General features: G+C 34.6%; 1 protein-coding gene across 6 annotated transcripts in view; it reads left to right on the plus strand.

Annotated features, from left to right (window-relative positions):
• The window catches only part of LOC106469845 (folliculin-interacting protein 2-like), a 101,617-nt gene that overhangs the window by 69,352 nt on the left and 17,756 nt on the right, over window positions 1–14,509 (plus strand). For all 6 annotated transcript variants that reach the window (XR_002613003.1, XM_013930389.2, XM_022398640.1 and 3 more), the window contains 3 exons: window positions 4,288–4,340; window positions 4,592–4,759; window positions 5,473–6,768. Coding sequence is in view for 5 of the 6 variants with exons in the window: in XM_013930389.2 (XP_013785843.1) it covers window positions 4,288–4,340; window positions 4,592–4,759; window positions 5,473–6,768 (1,517 nt within the window). In the remaining variant the exon portion in view is untranslated. The remainder of the gene's footprint in view (window positions 1–4,287; window positions 4,341–4,591; window positions 4,760–5,472; window positions 6,769–14,509) is intronic.

Here is a 14,509-nt window from a genome sequence, read left to right on the forward strand (position 1 = left end):
TGGTGGAATCTGGTCTCAGCCACAACTGGTCTTACCTTTTTCTATATGCCTATCCTCCTCCTTGTCTCCTCCCTCATGTCCTTTCATTGATCCACAACCCCCTCCTTGTTGGATCCTGTTGGTAGTGACTCTTTGGCCTGCAAAACCCTGGTTTCCTCTGCTTTTTCATTTGGTGTCCAGGCCATCCTCTTCCTCTGCTCCATTCTTCCTCACTGTTGCTCCAACTGTACATCTCTTTTTCACCCATTGGTACCATCCTTTCATCTTTACATGTAGGACATGTTTGGTCTATAACCCGCAGGGCTGGACTCTCCGATTGCATAGCATTCTTCTTATCCCATTTCTGTAATCCTTCAACTTTGTGCATCTACCAGTTTTTTGACATTGATCCATCTGCCACTCCATTACTCTGAGTTGTCCTATTGTGGTCTACCCTTTTTACATGGTTGCTTGACTCTGGATCGTCAGTCTCCTCCATGGCTGGTTATCAAACTGCTTTCTAAACTACATTTCACTTTTTCCATTACCGCCTCATGTTTTCTTCCTCTGTTCTCTCCACTTTGTCCTGATCCTTCCTTCTTCACCAATCCCCTCATCTGACTCCCATGTCTGAATGGGGTCTTAATGTGTTTTACATGCTCTGTTTGAACCGTTGGCTTCCTGTTCTTTATACCACGTTTCTCTGAACACATTTCTTTCTCCTTTTCACCTATAGTTGCTGTTGTTTCGACTTATTTACCATTTATGCTTCCTGCTCTCTCTGTCATCATACTTATTTACTCCTCTACCTAGACCAGGCTTTTCTTCTCAAGACTTTGACTGCTTGGGAAGGAGATATTTCTTTCTCTCCTATCTCCTTCCCTTCTACCTCTTGCTTCTATGCTCATTCAAACCTTGCTCAGCTTCTGTGCCTGGTTTCTGCTGTTTGGTGTTACTTGGAATTTTAATGTCATTTTTGGGGTTTCTATCATAGTTTGTTTCTGCATTGGGGCCCCCTCTTTGTCCAAGGATCTATCACCTTGTACCCTTACTGGATGGGTCTACCATCTCCTCTGGTTGATATATTTTTCCCTGTCTTTGAAAGAGTTAAGTACATTTTCTTTTTCATCACCCTCTTACCTCTTATAGGATCCCACCAGGTGGTTGGTGCTGCCTTCCTAGGTGTGCTTGTTTTTCAATATTTGCATCAGGCCTGGAGTAACAGAAAGTGCTCAACAGAAAGTGCAAAACCACAAGAAGTATAACTGTGATATTAAACTTACTCAATTTCTCAGTCTAGACTGTACCATTCACTGGACTATCCTGGGTAATGCTGGCACCAAGGAAGCAACTGCCCACTTCTTTGGTTTGTGCATGGTGGCTTTTAAAAATAGGGATTTGCAGTCTGACTCCAGTAAAAGATCTTTCTGACAAGTGTCTGATGGGGATCCAGGTACTTTTCTGGGTCTCCCCAATGTGAATTCTCCCTTCCTTCTTCAAGTGGAGCATGGGAGACTGTTGCTACTTACTAGTTCCTAGCTGCTGGGTGGTGGACCTAGGAGAGTTCCTCCTCCTGCAGTGGAACAGGTTTGGCACCTTTTCTCAGTCTGTCGAGGTAAGACACAAACAGTATAGTCTGGTGAAGCCCTAAACACACTACACTTCTTTGCTCACCAACCACTTGTATGTGAATGCTCAGATGGTCTTGCAAAAATTCCACTCTTCCATGCAACACTTGGAGCTCTTTTGCCTTTCTTTCTCTTCCTTCCACGTGAAGAGTATGCCCTGGTCAAGACAAAATGCCATCTCCCATGGCTGTGCCCCTATGGAATCTCTGCCATTAGTTGTTGCACTCCATGGGCTTTCTTTTGGGCACTTTCTGAAGGGAGCTCATCTACGCTTAATGTTTGCATCAGCCTTTCCATCATTTCTGTGTGGGATTCTAGCTATTCTGTGCGAGGAGATGAGGTATCGTCTAGGAAATTAGTATTTTCCTAATCTGAAAATGTATTTATGATAGATACTTGCCCCCCCTCCCACCTGTCCTCCCCACTTTCGTGCCTCATCTAAGAATGAAGCTGTTTTGGGTGCTGGTGCTTAGGGGAGTTACTGCACAAGGAGGTTGTGTCACCCTCTTATTGTTAGAGGGCTGTTGTTGTATGATGATGTCATCATGTACTAGCACAATTCACATTGAACATATGATTTTTAGGTGGGAGTTAACTCAAAATTAGTGGCATACAAATCTCGTATGCAGATGCATGAGAAATCAAGCTATTTTGTGTGCAGAGTTGAGTATCTATTAGAAATACATTTTCAGGTAAGGAAAATATTAACTTCCTAATAACTGTATTCTGAAAATTTATGATGATATGAGTATTACAAAATGAAGATATTAGTATCAAAAAATTAATTTAATGAACATTTGTTTCTGTATTTGTGGAATTAATTATTAGTTTCATGAGTAACAAATACAGGACAATTTTAATGAAAACTCCATAGTTAAAATTATTATTTCTTAAAAACCACTTGTTCTATAAGAAACTAAATTTTACCAGAAGCACATTGAGAATCATAAGTTTTTATTCAGGAAAATTTGGGCTTGCTCAATTTTAAAAGAGTAAAATATTTACAATGTTTTTTAAGTGTTTGTTAACTCATATGATTGTATTGAGTGAAAATTTTATTCAAAAATTATGTCCTAAACTTTTCTGAGAAAGTCTGTATTTGTTTTAACATTTTTACCTTTTAGAACTATACATTACTATTGTCATGATATAAAAGACTGTTTGGTTTAAATATTAGTGATTAATTTATATTTATGAGTGAATATTTTATTATTTTTCAGTTTTGTTATAATAAGAGTTAAAAACAGACAATTGTAGGAGGTTTTGTTAATAACTAATTGGTGTCAAGAATATAGAAAGTGGCCAAATGACTATGTAATAAAGATATAAATAGTATGAGATAAGCAAGAAGCAGCAGACAGACAATAATAGACAGATAAAAAAAAAAGAGAATATAGCTGTGTGAAGTTATGTACCGTAGATGTGATAGGTCTAACGATTGATATAGGCCTAATGTTTAATATGTTAGAGTGAAACTAACAGTATAAAAAAAGATAAGAATGGTAATTCTATTCCATCAAAGCGTGGATCTAAAGTAATTGAATCAGCCTAGGTACACTTTGACAAAAGGAACACAGGATCTTCAGAAGAAAGAACACCAAACGAATTACAGTAACTTGTGCTACAACTGCAAGTAAATTACACACAGAATACTAATATGATAGTAATATAGAGAAGACAGTTCGACTTGTCAACTGAAATTCTTAACTAATTGAATAGGCCTAAGTGAACTTTTGACAAGAAGAAAACTATATATATATAAATAGTGTTTATGATATGCCTGTACTCTCTATACTGTGAAGACTTTGTTGTACATATGTTTAACTAAATCCGAAAAAAAAAATATATATATATATATATTATTTGAAAACAAATAAAGTGTGTGCTGTTTATTCATCTTTGAATTTATTGCTAAAAAGTCACAGACACCTACTGTAGAAGAATCCTAAGCCCAACAACAACATAGTATACATTTATACTATGAAGAAATATAAGTAAAAGCCATTTATTTCAACAATTGGCAAAAAGAAGAACTTGTATATATAATACTATTTTTTTAAAATCTGATAACTATATTGAAACATTCTATTGTAATTAATTTTTAGAATGACAATATTCTTTAGATTTTAGCAATATTTTCATTGTGGAAGCTAGAAATATTTATTAAGTTTAGCTGTTGAGCCTTCTAACTCTGTTACATTGTTATCAAATATTTTGAGATATTGCAGCTTTTTAATCTAAAAAAATAATTCTTAAAATACATGTGAATCTTAAGAAAACAATCTCCATTAAAGAACTGATAAGGTCTTCAATGGAGATTGATTTTCTTATGATTCAGAATTACTGAAAATTTCTAGGTTTTTATATTTTGCTTAGATGTTATTTTATGTAACCCTGAGCTAAACAGTCTGAACATGTGTAACTGTATAACCTAATGATGCGAAATGGTGAAACATTGTATTTTAAAGTTTTTATTCTATCATTTTGGATGTTTTGATCAGAAGTGATTTTAATTGTAACATGCACATTGTTTTAAAACTATAATTTCTTCTACTTTGTAACTTACTTGTAGTAAGAAATTTATGTGTAGAAATGAATCATTGAGTAAAAAACACTGTTCATGTAAGTATGAAATGGGCATTTATTTTTAGAAACATAATTTTTTAATTTTTCTTTTTAGGTGGACATGCTGGCCAAGTCTCATCCATATAATCCATTATGGATGCAACTAGGGTATGATTTAATTTTACATTTTTTTATTCTAATGTAATTACTTAAAGGAAAAACTAGGTCAAAACTAGGTTAAATAATTTTATGATATTTATTACTGTAAAAATTTGCTACTACCAATACAGGAAGCACTGAAGACTTTTTGTATTGTTGTACTCTTTCTTTTCTATTACTTGGGAAATAAAGTAATTAAAACATTCACTTTATAAATGTTGAGAAAAATGGTTTATTACTTCATAATTTCTCATCTATAGGGATCTATATGGAGCTCTTGGAACTCCAACCAAATTATCAAAAACTGTTATCACAGGAAAAAAAGCTGATGTCATTTTGCGATTTTTGTACATTCTAAGCTACTTCATTCGCTGTAGTGATATTTGTGAATATGAGCAGGATTGGTCCAAAAGTGATAAAGGAAAGTGGTAAGCTAATAGAAGAAAAGAATAGTTCTTAGGAATTAGAAAATTACCTTTTAAAAGGTAACATATAATTGCAGTTGAAGTAATTTGTTGTCATGCTAAAATTTTGTTCAGTAAAGTAACAAGTATCTTTTTTGTTTATTTTTGTCATATGTTTAAAAAATATATCATTTTTGATAATATTGTAGATGTTATGATTCTATAAAAGATGGCTAGGTAGTAGTTTAACATAATTTATCTTCCCTTTATCTAAGCAACACAGTAATTCATTATATTCATGGTTTTTATAATTTTAACACTAGATTTTTTCAATAATTATTTTCATAAATATAAATAATATATTTAATAAATTGAAAGTGACAAAATATTCATTGAAACAGTCAAAACAGGAAAACATCTGTTATTGTTTATTCAGCATAATCAGTTTTGCACATGGGTAAGATTATTTAACATTTTTATATTTATCAAAATAATATCACAATATTCCATTGTAAGAAAGGGTATATTTAAAAGCAGTATGGTTATATGACAACTTATACTGAAGAAAGCTGTAGTTGCATGTCTTTTATAAAAGTTATGTGCTTTTGTTTAAAAAAGTTCATAAACACAGAAACTCGTATACTTGTATATTTGTGTTTGTCTTCATTCTCTTAATGAACTGATGCTGATGTTCAGAATTATTCATTATGTAAAATGTGGTTATCTTACTTCTAAAGGATTCACCAAAACACATCTTCAAGTGAAGCTACCCATAAACTTGGTCAAAAAGCTGACTTTGACATTAGTTGTAGTGATGATCAATGTCCATGTGAGAGATTAGCTGATGGAAGGGATCAACTCTGGATGTACAAGAATATTAATTTCAAAACACCACAGAAATTTGAAATTGTAGAGAAGCAACAGGCTGTAACAGCTACAGCAGAGCATATGTGCAGATATGAGACAGCAGAAGATAGATTTCGCTTGCATAAGCAACTTTACTGGAAATCTTGCAGAAATCAAATTGATCAAATTTTAGAGGGAGATCAACAACACAGGAAACCAATACATAATGTAGAACTTTACCAGCGTAGTCACAATGCTTTTACAGTAATTCCTGAAGAAAGAGACATGAACAGTGTTGTTTTTGTGCTTGGAGAAAGCCCACTGCATTCCCATTTTGATTCAAAGATTAATGTTTGTAAGGAGTGTAAGGGAGTACAAGAACCACTAAACGAAGAAGGCTGTACACCTAAAGAAATACCTACGTTAGACAGTTTGGGTTATAATAGCATGGAGGATATACTAGAATCCACAGCAGAGAACAGAAGAATAGAAAATGAAATGGAAAATACTATGCAGGAAAAAGAAATCTCAAGTAAAAATTGTTTTGAACTAAACAAATGCAACAATTTGGTTACAGTAAAAGAATTTGTCCCTCCTACATTAAAAGTTGAACATGTAAAAAATGTATATACAAGTACACCATTTAAAAATAATAAAATCCTTTCGAATCATGAACATAGTGATACTTTACATGACTCTTTGTTGTTAAGATCCAGTGTTACTAGTGAATGTTTTCTAGATAGTGGAAATTCTTCCAACTTGAAGAAAATACCTGTTCACTCTGTATCATATCCTGATGAATTGCAGAACAAGAGCATTGAGTCAAAAAGCATTGACCAAACTAGGCAGTATTTTCAAGCATACAACAGTTTAAGGTTTGCTCCTGAACCAAAACACACCTCTCATCGTTTTATTGGGAATTATGTGCAAGAAAATTTGCCCCAGGTGAGTCACCAAGAACTTGGAGCTCATATGATTGCTAAAGCCAAGGAAGAATTCACTACTTCTTGCCATTGTAAACCAAGCAAACCTTTAAAACAATTGTCTGCAGTTACCACTATTCCTGAGGAAGGCTACCAAAGCTTAGAAGAAGGATGTCCCCAAGAGAGACATACTTCACTTGGAGATATCTTGAGGTCACAAGAGGAACATCCTTTAGATGGAATAATGGAGTTAAATTTACCACAGTAAGTACTCTTCATATTATTTACCTAATGCTTGTATTAGCATAATAATAATAGCATTGATAGTTAATGTAATTATAGTATTGGGAGAAAATACAATGAATTAAAGAAGATTATATTCTGGAATATTTATTTTAAACACTGTGTATTTGAGATGGCAGTATTTAGCTACTGTATCTGTATGTTTTTTCACGTGTTTATTTTCACTCCTATATCTGTTATCTGAGCAAGAGTATATTTCACAGAATTTATCAATGAACATTTCCAATACAGTACATTACCTCTTCTCACATAAATAGCTTTTCTCATTCAGTGCTACCATCTATATCAAAACATTTTTTGCACGTGCCACAAGCCTTGAAACTCCCATCCATCTGAAATTGACTAATTTCAATGCGTCTTGCATGCAGATTATCATGTGACAACCCTCCATCAATAACAGCACAACACACATTCTTAATGCATGTGACTCACTCTATTCAATTCTACCGAACCATCACTTCTTGTTTGGCAGTACCTGTATTATAACGTTTAGTTTGTACTATTTTCAAGTGTTTTATCTTAATTTTTTCCGTATCTTTGTGTTAATTTCTCGCAATAAGTTTGCTCTTTATTATACAATAATGATACTTGTAACTTATTGAGTTATTCTGATGTGGAATTATTTTATTTTTCTACCTGGTTATGTAACTTATTACTTCATTACAAAACTTTCTATATGTTTCTGCTAACACATTTGTGTTTGGTTATTGATTTTGCATTAAGAGATATATGTTACCACTTCGGAGGTATATGTTCTATTAGCACATTTACACAGGCTTCAGGTTGTGGTAATTCGCGGGAAGATTTATGGCTTTACTTCATTGGAAGATTGATTGTCCAATGAACTGACTTTCATCGGGCCTTGCTTCGGGTTTAGGAGCCCACACATTTGAATACATTCTGCCAACTTTGGAAAGATAAGACATTCTACTGTTATGGTTTTTTTGAATAATTTTATTGTTAATATTATTATCTGTAGTTATTTGGGTTCCATAACATAAGTTACATTAGATTGGTTAATACTCATAGTCAAGTTTAGGTTAGCAATTAGTGTTAGTTGTATCTTTTCTCCATTTAACATTTGTTTAGGCTTACCATGGTCTTTGTTATTTTAGGATTACCTGCAATTCATCTTACTGGTATATCCATCATTAGTTTAACTGTATTGTTTTTTTTCCATACATCATGTCTCATACATATGTTATTGTTTTTACACACTTCTTTAATTTTATACAATCACATCTATTTCATTTTCGTTATTATTTATCTTTTTTCCTCTTCACTATTCACTTGATTTGTGTGGAACCCTTGAGACGGGGTCCACACAAACTTCTTCCAATGTTGTACATACTTATTGTTCTGTTATGTTTTTATTTTAGCATTTAGTGATATCCTTTGTCCTGTAATCGATTAGGCTTCACAAGTGTTTATTTTCGGTTTAACTGTTGTTCTACTTCTGGGTTAATCGATAATTGGGTTAAACATCTTGTTTGATTAGGCTTAATAAGTGTCTGTTATTTTTGTTTCTATTTACAGGTTAATCGATTCATAGGTTAAATATATTTTCTTCAACACTTAACATCACATACATATGTTTATTTCACTATACAGTTTCTTAACTTTCCCACTCTATCGACTATTTCATTATTGTCTTTCTTTATAGTTTATACTTCTTACCATTAATTTAACTTGTGAGGGACTCTGGGGGCTGGGGTCCACCCTACCTGCTCCCATTATTGCCTTCTTCTTATAATGGCTGAACCCATTTTCTGAGGACTTAGATTTTTTTCAGTTTTCCTCCATTTACTCCACTTCCTTCTCTGTGATTTTACCTTTCTTCCCTTACTCATTGGGTTTGGATTGTGATTCGATTGGCCTTTTATTCCTTGTCTCCTTCCCATCATCACTTCCTGGTGTCTTCACTCCAATTATGCACCTTCCCTGCATGTCTACCCAGCTGTCCATTGGAGGTACTTCATATGTTGAGCACTGGGTCTATATATCATCTGGTCATCTTTTATTCTCTGCTCTTGGTAGCTGTTTCTTCCTTGTCGGGGTACCACCATCCACCTGTTGCCATCCTTCACTCTCTCATGAGACTGTGACTGGTAAGTTACCTTGTTAGTATATATAACTCTTATTTTTCAGGGGCATGTCCCTCTTTTTTTCTTTATGGATCTCACTCTGTGGTGAGTGGTGCCCGTCCAGGTATACTAAACTATTAATGGCTGCACTGTAAGGCCATGATGACTTCATATTTATAATTCCATGGCCATGCAACACACACTGTGGAGATGAGATGTTCCACAAGATTGCTTGTAGATTCATCCTTGCGATATGTTTGCTTCATTAGTTTGCGCATCTTGGACTGTACACACCTGTGGACTACATGGGTAAAGCACAAGTGGATAGCTGCCCATCCCTGCCATATCTTGTATTGAATAAATCGGTATAGTCTGCTTTTCAAAATAGGTTTTTGTGGTCACCCATTACACTGTCTCAGGTGTTGTCATTCCCCCAGACTCTCCACTTTGCTTTCTACCCTCTTTTCTTCTAGTTAAGTTTGAAAGTCCTTACCACCTTCTAGTTCCAAGCCGCTTGGGTGGTGGATCGTGGAGGCATCCTCCTGAATGTGTTAATGAAATACAAACAATACATATAAATGTATAATAAAAAACCATTCACATGAGAGTAGGGTGGTGGTGTTCTGCTATTGTAAATGAAGAGATATCCTCCACTATGTAACATGAGAGGGAGCTGCCAAAATTGCAGTTCACGCCTTCGATTGGGATCCATCATCCTACCCCCACGTGGATGTTGGTTCACAGTGGCTGGGTTTTGGATTTAGAACTGAACCAATCAACATACGTCCTCACACATGTATCACAGATGTCTATATTCTCTCACTCATTTATGCTCTTTTTACTCCATTCATATTGTGGGTCATGGTGGTAATATTTGCAGATTACTGTGGTTCTTCCCCTTCTGCTATCCCTCAATGCTTACTATTCCAAGGATGTTACTGTGCTTGGAGTAGTTCTGGTCATTATATCTTTAAGTGATATGGTTTACATTACACAGACATCTTTTCGATACCAAATGTTGGGTTCCCAGATTGATCATTCAATTTCTCACATTGTTATCATGTGCCTATTCATAGGTGAGGGATTATGAGATTCCCTCCAGTCTCATGAGCTTGAGATGAAAACAGTATGATCATCTTTCCTATCCCCCACTATTTTGGATTGTAGTTGACTTGCTGCCAGTATGATCCTCTTTCCTTCCCCCACTTGGATGTCAGTTCCTGGTGGCCTGGGTTTTGAACTGTAGTTGACTTGCCGCCAGTATGATCCTCTTTCCTTCCCCCACTTGGTTGTCAGTTCCTGGTGGCCTGGGTTTTGGACTGTAGTTGACTTGCCACTGGTATGGTCATCTTTCCTACTTTACATGGATGTCAGTACCAGGTGGCTGGGATTTGGATTGTAGTTGATTTACTGATGGTATGATTCTCATTCTACCCCCATGTGGATGTCTGTGCTCAACAGCATGGGTTTTGGATGCAGGGTTTGCAATCGGTACTTATACCAGCGGTACTCAGCATCCAGTACCAGTACTGGTTTATAGTGCATATTATATGTTGAAAATAATATCTGTTATCACATGTCCCATCTTTGGAGTTTTAACCGAACACCTCCTCTGGTATTTCAGTTTTGCTTTTCACTGAATTATAAATGTTTGATGTAGTATGAAATATGGGAAACTGGTAACTCCTATGCTATGGAAGAGAACATGAATGTGCCTACATGACTGATTGCATGTTAGATAGATGCATGTTTGATTAACCGTTAGCATGTGGGCAGGTCAAACTGCACATGTCACAATGTTTTAGTGTGTTACATTAAACAATTTAATTTTCATGGTATACAAACAAACTTGATATCAAGCCATAGATAATAAATCAAATTTTAATATTATATAAGTTTTAAGTTCTTAATTGTATAAAGAAATTTTAATAAACAACCTCAAATTCCCCTAGTGTGAGAATTTGTATATTTGTTCTTGAACCATCTTCTCTTTTGGATTTTTTGTCCACCTCCTAGAAAACTATGAAATGTAACGTAAAATACTCTCCATAATTTCATCATAGATATTCTGAAGCTATATTTTTTATATTCTTCAATCTCACGGGGCAAGAGAGCAATCAATGAAAATTCAGAAACTACTTTCCACACCTACCTCTGACATGCTCTGATTTACAATTTGCTAATAGCTTTTTCTGAGGCCGACTCCCATTAAACTTATAACCAATAGAAAGCCTAGATTTCAACTGATTTATTGCCATAGTCATCATACCACATGGGCTTACAGATAATTGACAATTTGGTTTGATGTGAAAAAAAAATTCCCATGAGAACAAACTGGGAAGAATAGTTGAATCTCTAACTGCTCAAGTCACATGATTAGAGATGCTCGAGTACTGGTACAGGCAATCTAGTACCTTCAGTACTATTGCAAACTATGATTTGCATATAATTGACTTGCTGTGTATGGTCCATTGTGCCCTAGCCACTCTACATGTAGGGGCACATCCATTAATCCTACCCACTTTTATGTTTTCAGGGATTTAGGTCTCTCCCATTTGGATGTTCTCCTCCATCTTTCCACCCATATTTATAGGACATCTTTCCATAATGGAAGAAAAGTATACCTAGTTCAGAAGTGGTGCAGTCTCCTACATATGATCTTCAACTCCAAAGATCTCATTTTGGGGAGTGTCCTTCGGATGCTTCTTTTTTTCCCTCACACAGGTCCCTCCACCTATTCAATGTGGGATTCCTGCTATTTATGTGAATGGAGGTAGTATACCGTATCATACGTTATGATTTTCCTATAATGAAAATGTATTTCCAACAAGTAATTACCTCCTCTCACACTTCCCACCCTTCCTTTGCACTAAAAGCCGGTGCTCTCATTTTCTGCCAACACTTGAAGTGATAGTTTTGTAGAATTGAATAGAGGGAGTCACAGGCGTCAAGAGAGTGTGTTGCGCTCTTATTGGTGGAGGTTTATTGCATGATATTTTGCATGTGAGACACATTAGAATTAGTCAATTCCAGATGGGAGGGAGTTTCAAGGCTTGTGTCATGCAAAATGTATTTGTTTTTTTGCATATAGAGAGCAGCACTGAATGAGAATAGCTATTTATGTGAGAAGGGGTAAGTGCCTATCAGAAATACATTTTCAGTATAGGAAAATTATAACTTTCAGTTGTTTAAAGTTGAATTTTGCTTCTGGAACAATCAAATAATGTGGAATAAATTTTAATTGCATAAACCAGCCAGTTCAGTGCTCAAATCCTTACAAAAGGAGAGACCACATGTTTTCATCAGGTTACATATTTTTGAGGCCAGTTGATTATTTGTCATTATTCCAACTGTTACTGTCTGTTAAGAAATAGACTGTCTAACTGTTTAAAATTGGTACTTTTACTTCTAGAGCCAATGGTTTTCAAACTTTACTTTTCCTCAGGATAGGTGACTGTAGATTCAGTATATAGTTTGTCTCAAAAATTGCCACAATTTCTTTTAACTTCTTATATTAAACTATTCACTATCATCAATAAAATAATTCATAATTCTACCATAAATTGGAACTGAGATTTCTCAATATCATTGTTATTATGACAGTTTCTTTGGGAATTCCCCATTAGACTTTTGATTTAATTGTGCTTCAATAGGTAATTGTGGGAAAAAAAATATTTGTGTGATTTAATTGAATATGGCCTGGCATGGCCAGGTGGTTCGGGCAATCGACTCTTAATCTGATTCTCCGTCCCACCAAACATACTCACCCTTTCAGCTGTAGTGGCATTATAATGTGATGGTCAATCCCACTATTCATTGGTAAAAGAGTAGCCCAAGAGTTAGTGGTGGGTGGTGATGGCTAGCTGCTTTCCCTCTAGTCTTTCACTGCTAAATTATGGCTGGGTAGCACATATAGCCCTCATTTAGCTTTGCTCGAAATTCATAACAAACCAAATTAATTAAATATTTCATCACCTTATATATACAATTTGCAATCTAATGTCAATAAAGAATCTTTTGGAGTGGCATTATCTTACTGTTACAGGAACACTTACTAAGTAAATGTTCATGGGATAGTTTTCTTACCCTAACTTTCTCAATTAAACTGGGGATTTTCACATTTTGTGTCATTAATAGTGGCCCCTTCATCATTTTGGAAAAGGTAAAGGTATGTATCAAAACTGATTTTAAAATTTTGAAATAAACATCTTATTTAGTATGTGTCAGAGGCTTTCTTTAGTGTTTTGTTGTGTGGGAGGACTTCTGTATCCTACTTCACCAGTATTGTTGTTTTATTTCTCTCAAGTGTATTAAAACTTAAACAAATTTATCTGAAAAAAAGTAACAATTTACTAAATAACTAGTACTGACATAGTACTTCACTAGTTTTAGACACCAACATTTTGACAGTAATTCCTAGTAATACTGCTTTCTGTTGTAAACAAAATGGATTAAATAATATGTTAATATTTTTTTTTGAATGATCAACACTGTTTAGCATTTACATGATTTTTATGGAAATGGAAATGCTAAACAGTGTTGGTCATTTTCAACTTTCATACCTCCATTTCTAAGAACTAGTTTATTAAATTATTTGGGAACTATAGTCTAGGGTAGCCTAACAAGTGAATTTTCTTATTTGCACCCTTGAAAGCAGAATTTAGAAATTTAGTGATGTACAGAAAAAAACTATTCGTATGTAGTGATTCATATCTGAATTTGATATTACTATTGATTAGAACTAAAGGGAAAGTAAAGGCAAACAGACAGAGAGATAGCTGATGGTGATTAGGAAACAAACTGTTTGTGTACATAAGCAAGTAGGTAGAGAAATAAAACAATAAATTCAGTGACATGCAATTTATAATGATTAGTAAATAAACTGTAAACTTTGTATGTGTACATAATTTTTTCAAGAAGTATTAATAAATATTAGCTTTTTAATTCAAACCATGACTAGAGATTGTAATTGTACTTTAAATAAATTTGTAGGAGCTCCACTGTTTTGGTAGTAACTACTTATAACCATTATCTATGGAAAAAAAAAGACATTTAAGGATTTTCAAAATAAAGTGATATTTGCTACATAGGGCTTATAATGCTTGGAGACGGCTTGAATGGGTAATTAAGAAAATCTTTAATATAAGTTTAAAATAACAGCAAATGTACAAGGTTTTTTCATCATCAGGTACAAGCAGTTTACACTGACACAGATATATATATACAGTATAGAACAAAGAAGTCACACAATAACTTTCTTTGAACACATGAATTCCATTCATCCCAACATCAAATTTACCATAGAACACAAAAACAATAAACAGTTATCTTTTCTTAACCTCAACATTATTAGATCGGACACACAGTTTAAAACCAAAATTCACCGTAAGAACACACACACTGGCCTCTACATCCCCTGGAATTCTGCTTATGACACCACACAAAAAATCAATACACTCAAAAACCTCATAAACACAGCCACAATACTCTGTTCAACGGACTACATAAATGAAGAAATCAACCACATAAAGAATTTTTTCATTCACACCAATAAATTTCCACCACCTATTGTTGAAAAACTCTCCAACATTCCCCACAACAAAACTCAACTCATGAAC

Source organism: Limulus polyphemus, unplaced genomic scaffold (genome assembly GCF_000517525.1).
Source record: "Limulus polyphemus unplaced genomic scaffold, Limulus_polyphemus-2.1.2 Scaffold3, whole genome shotgun sequence".
Lineage (NCBI taxonomy): Eukaryota > Metazoa > Arthropoda > Merostomata > Xiphosura > Limulidae > Limulus > Limulus polyphemus.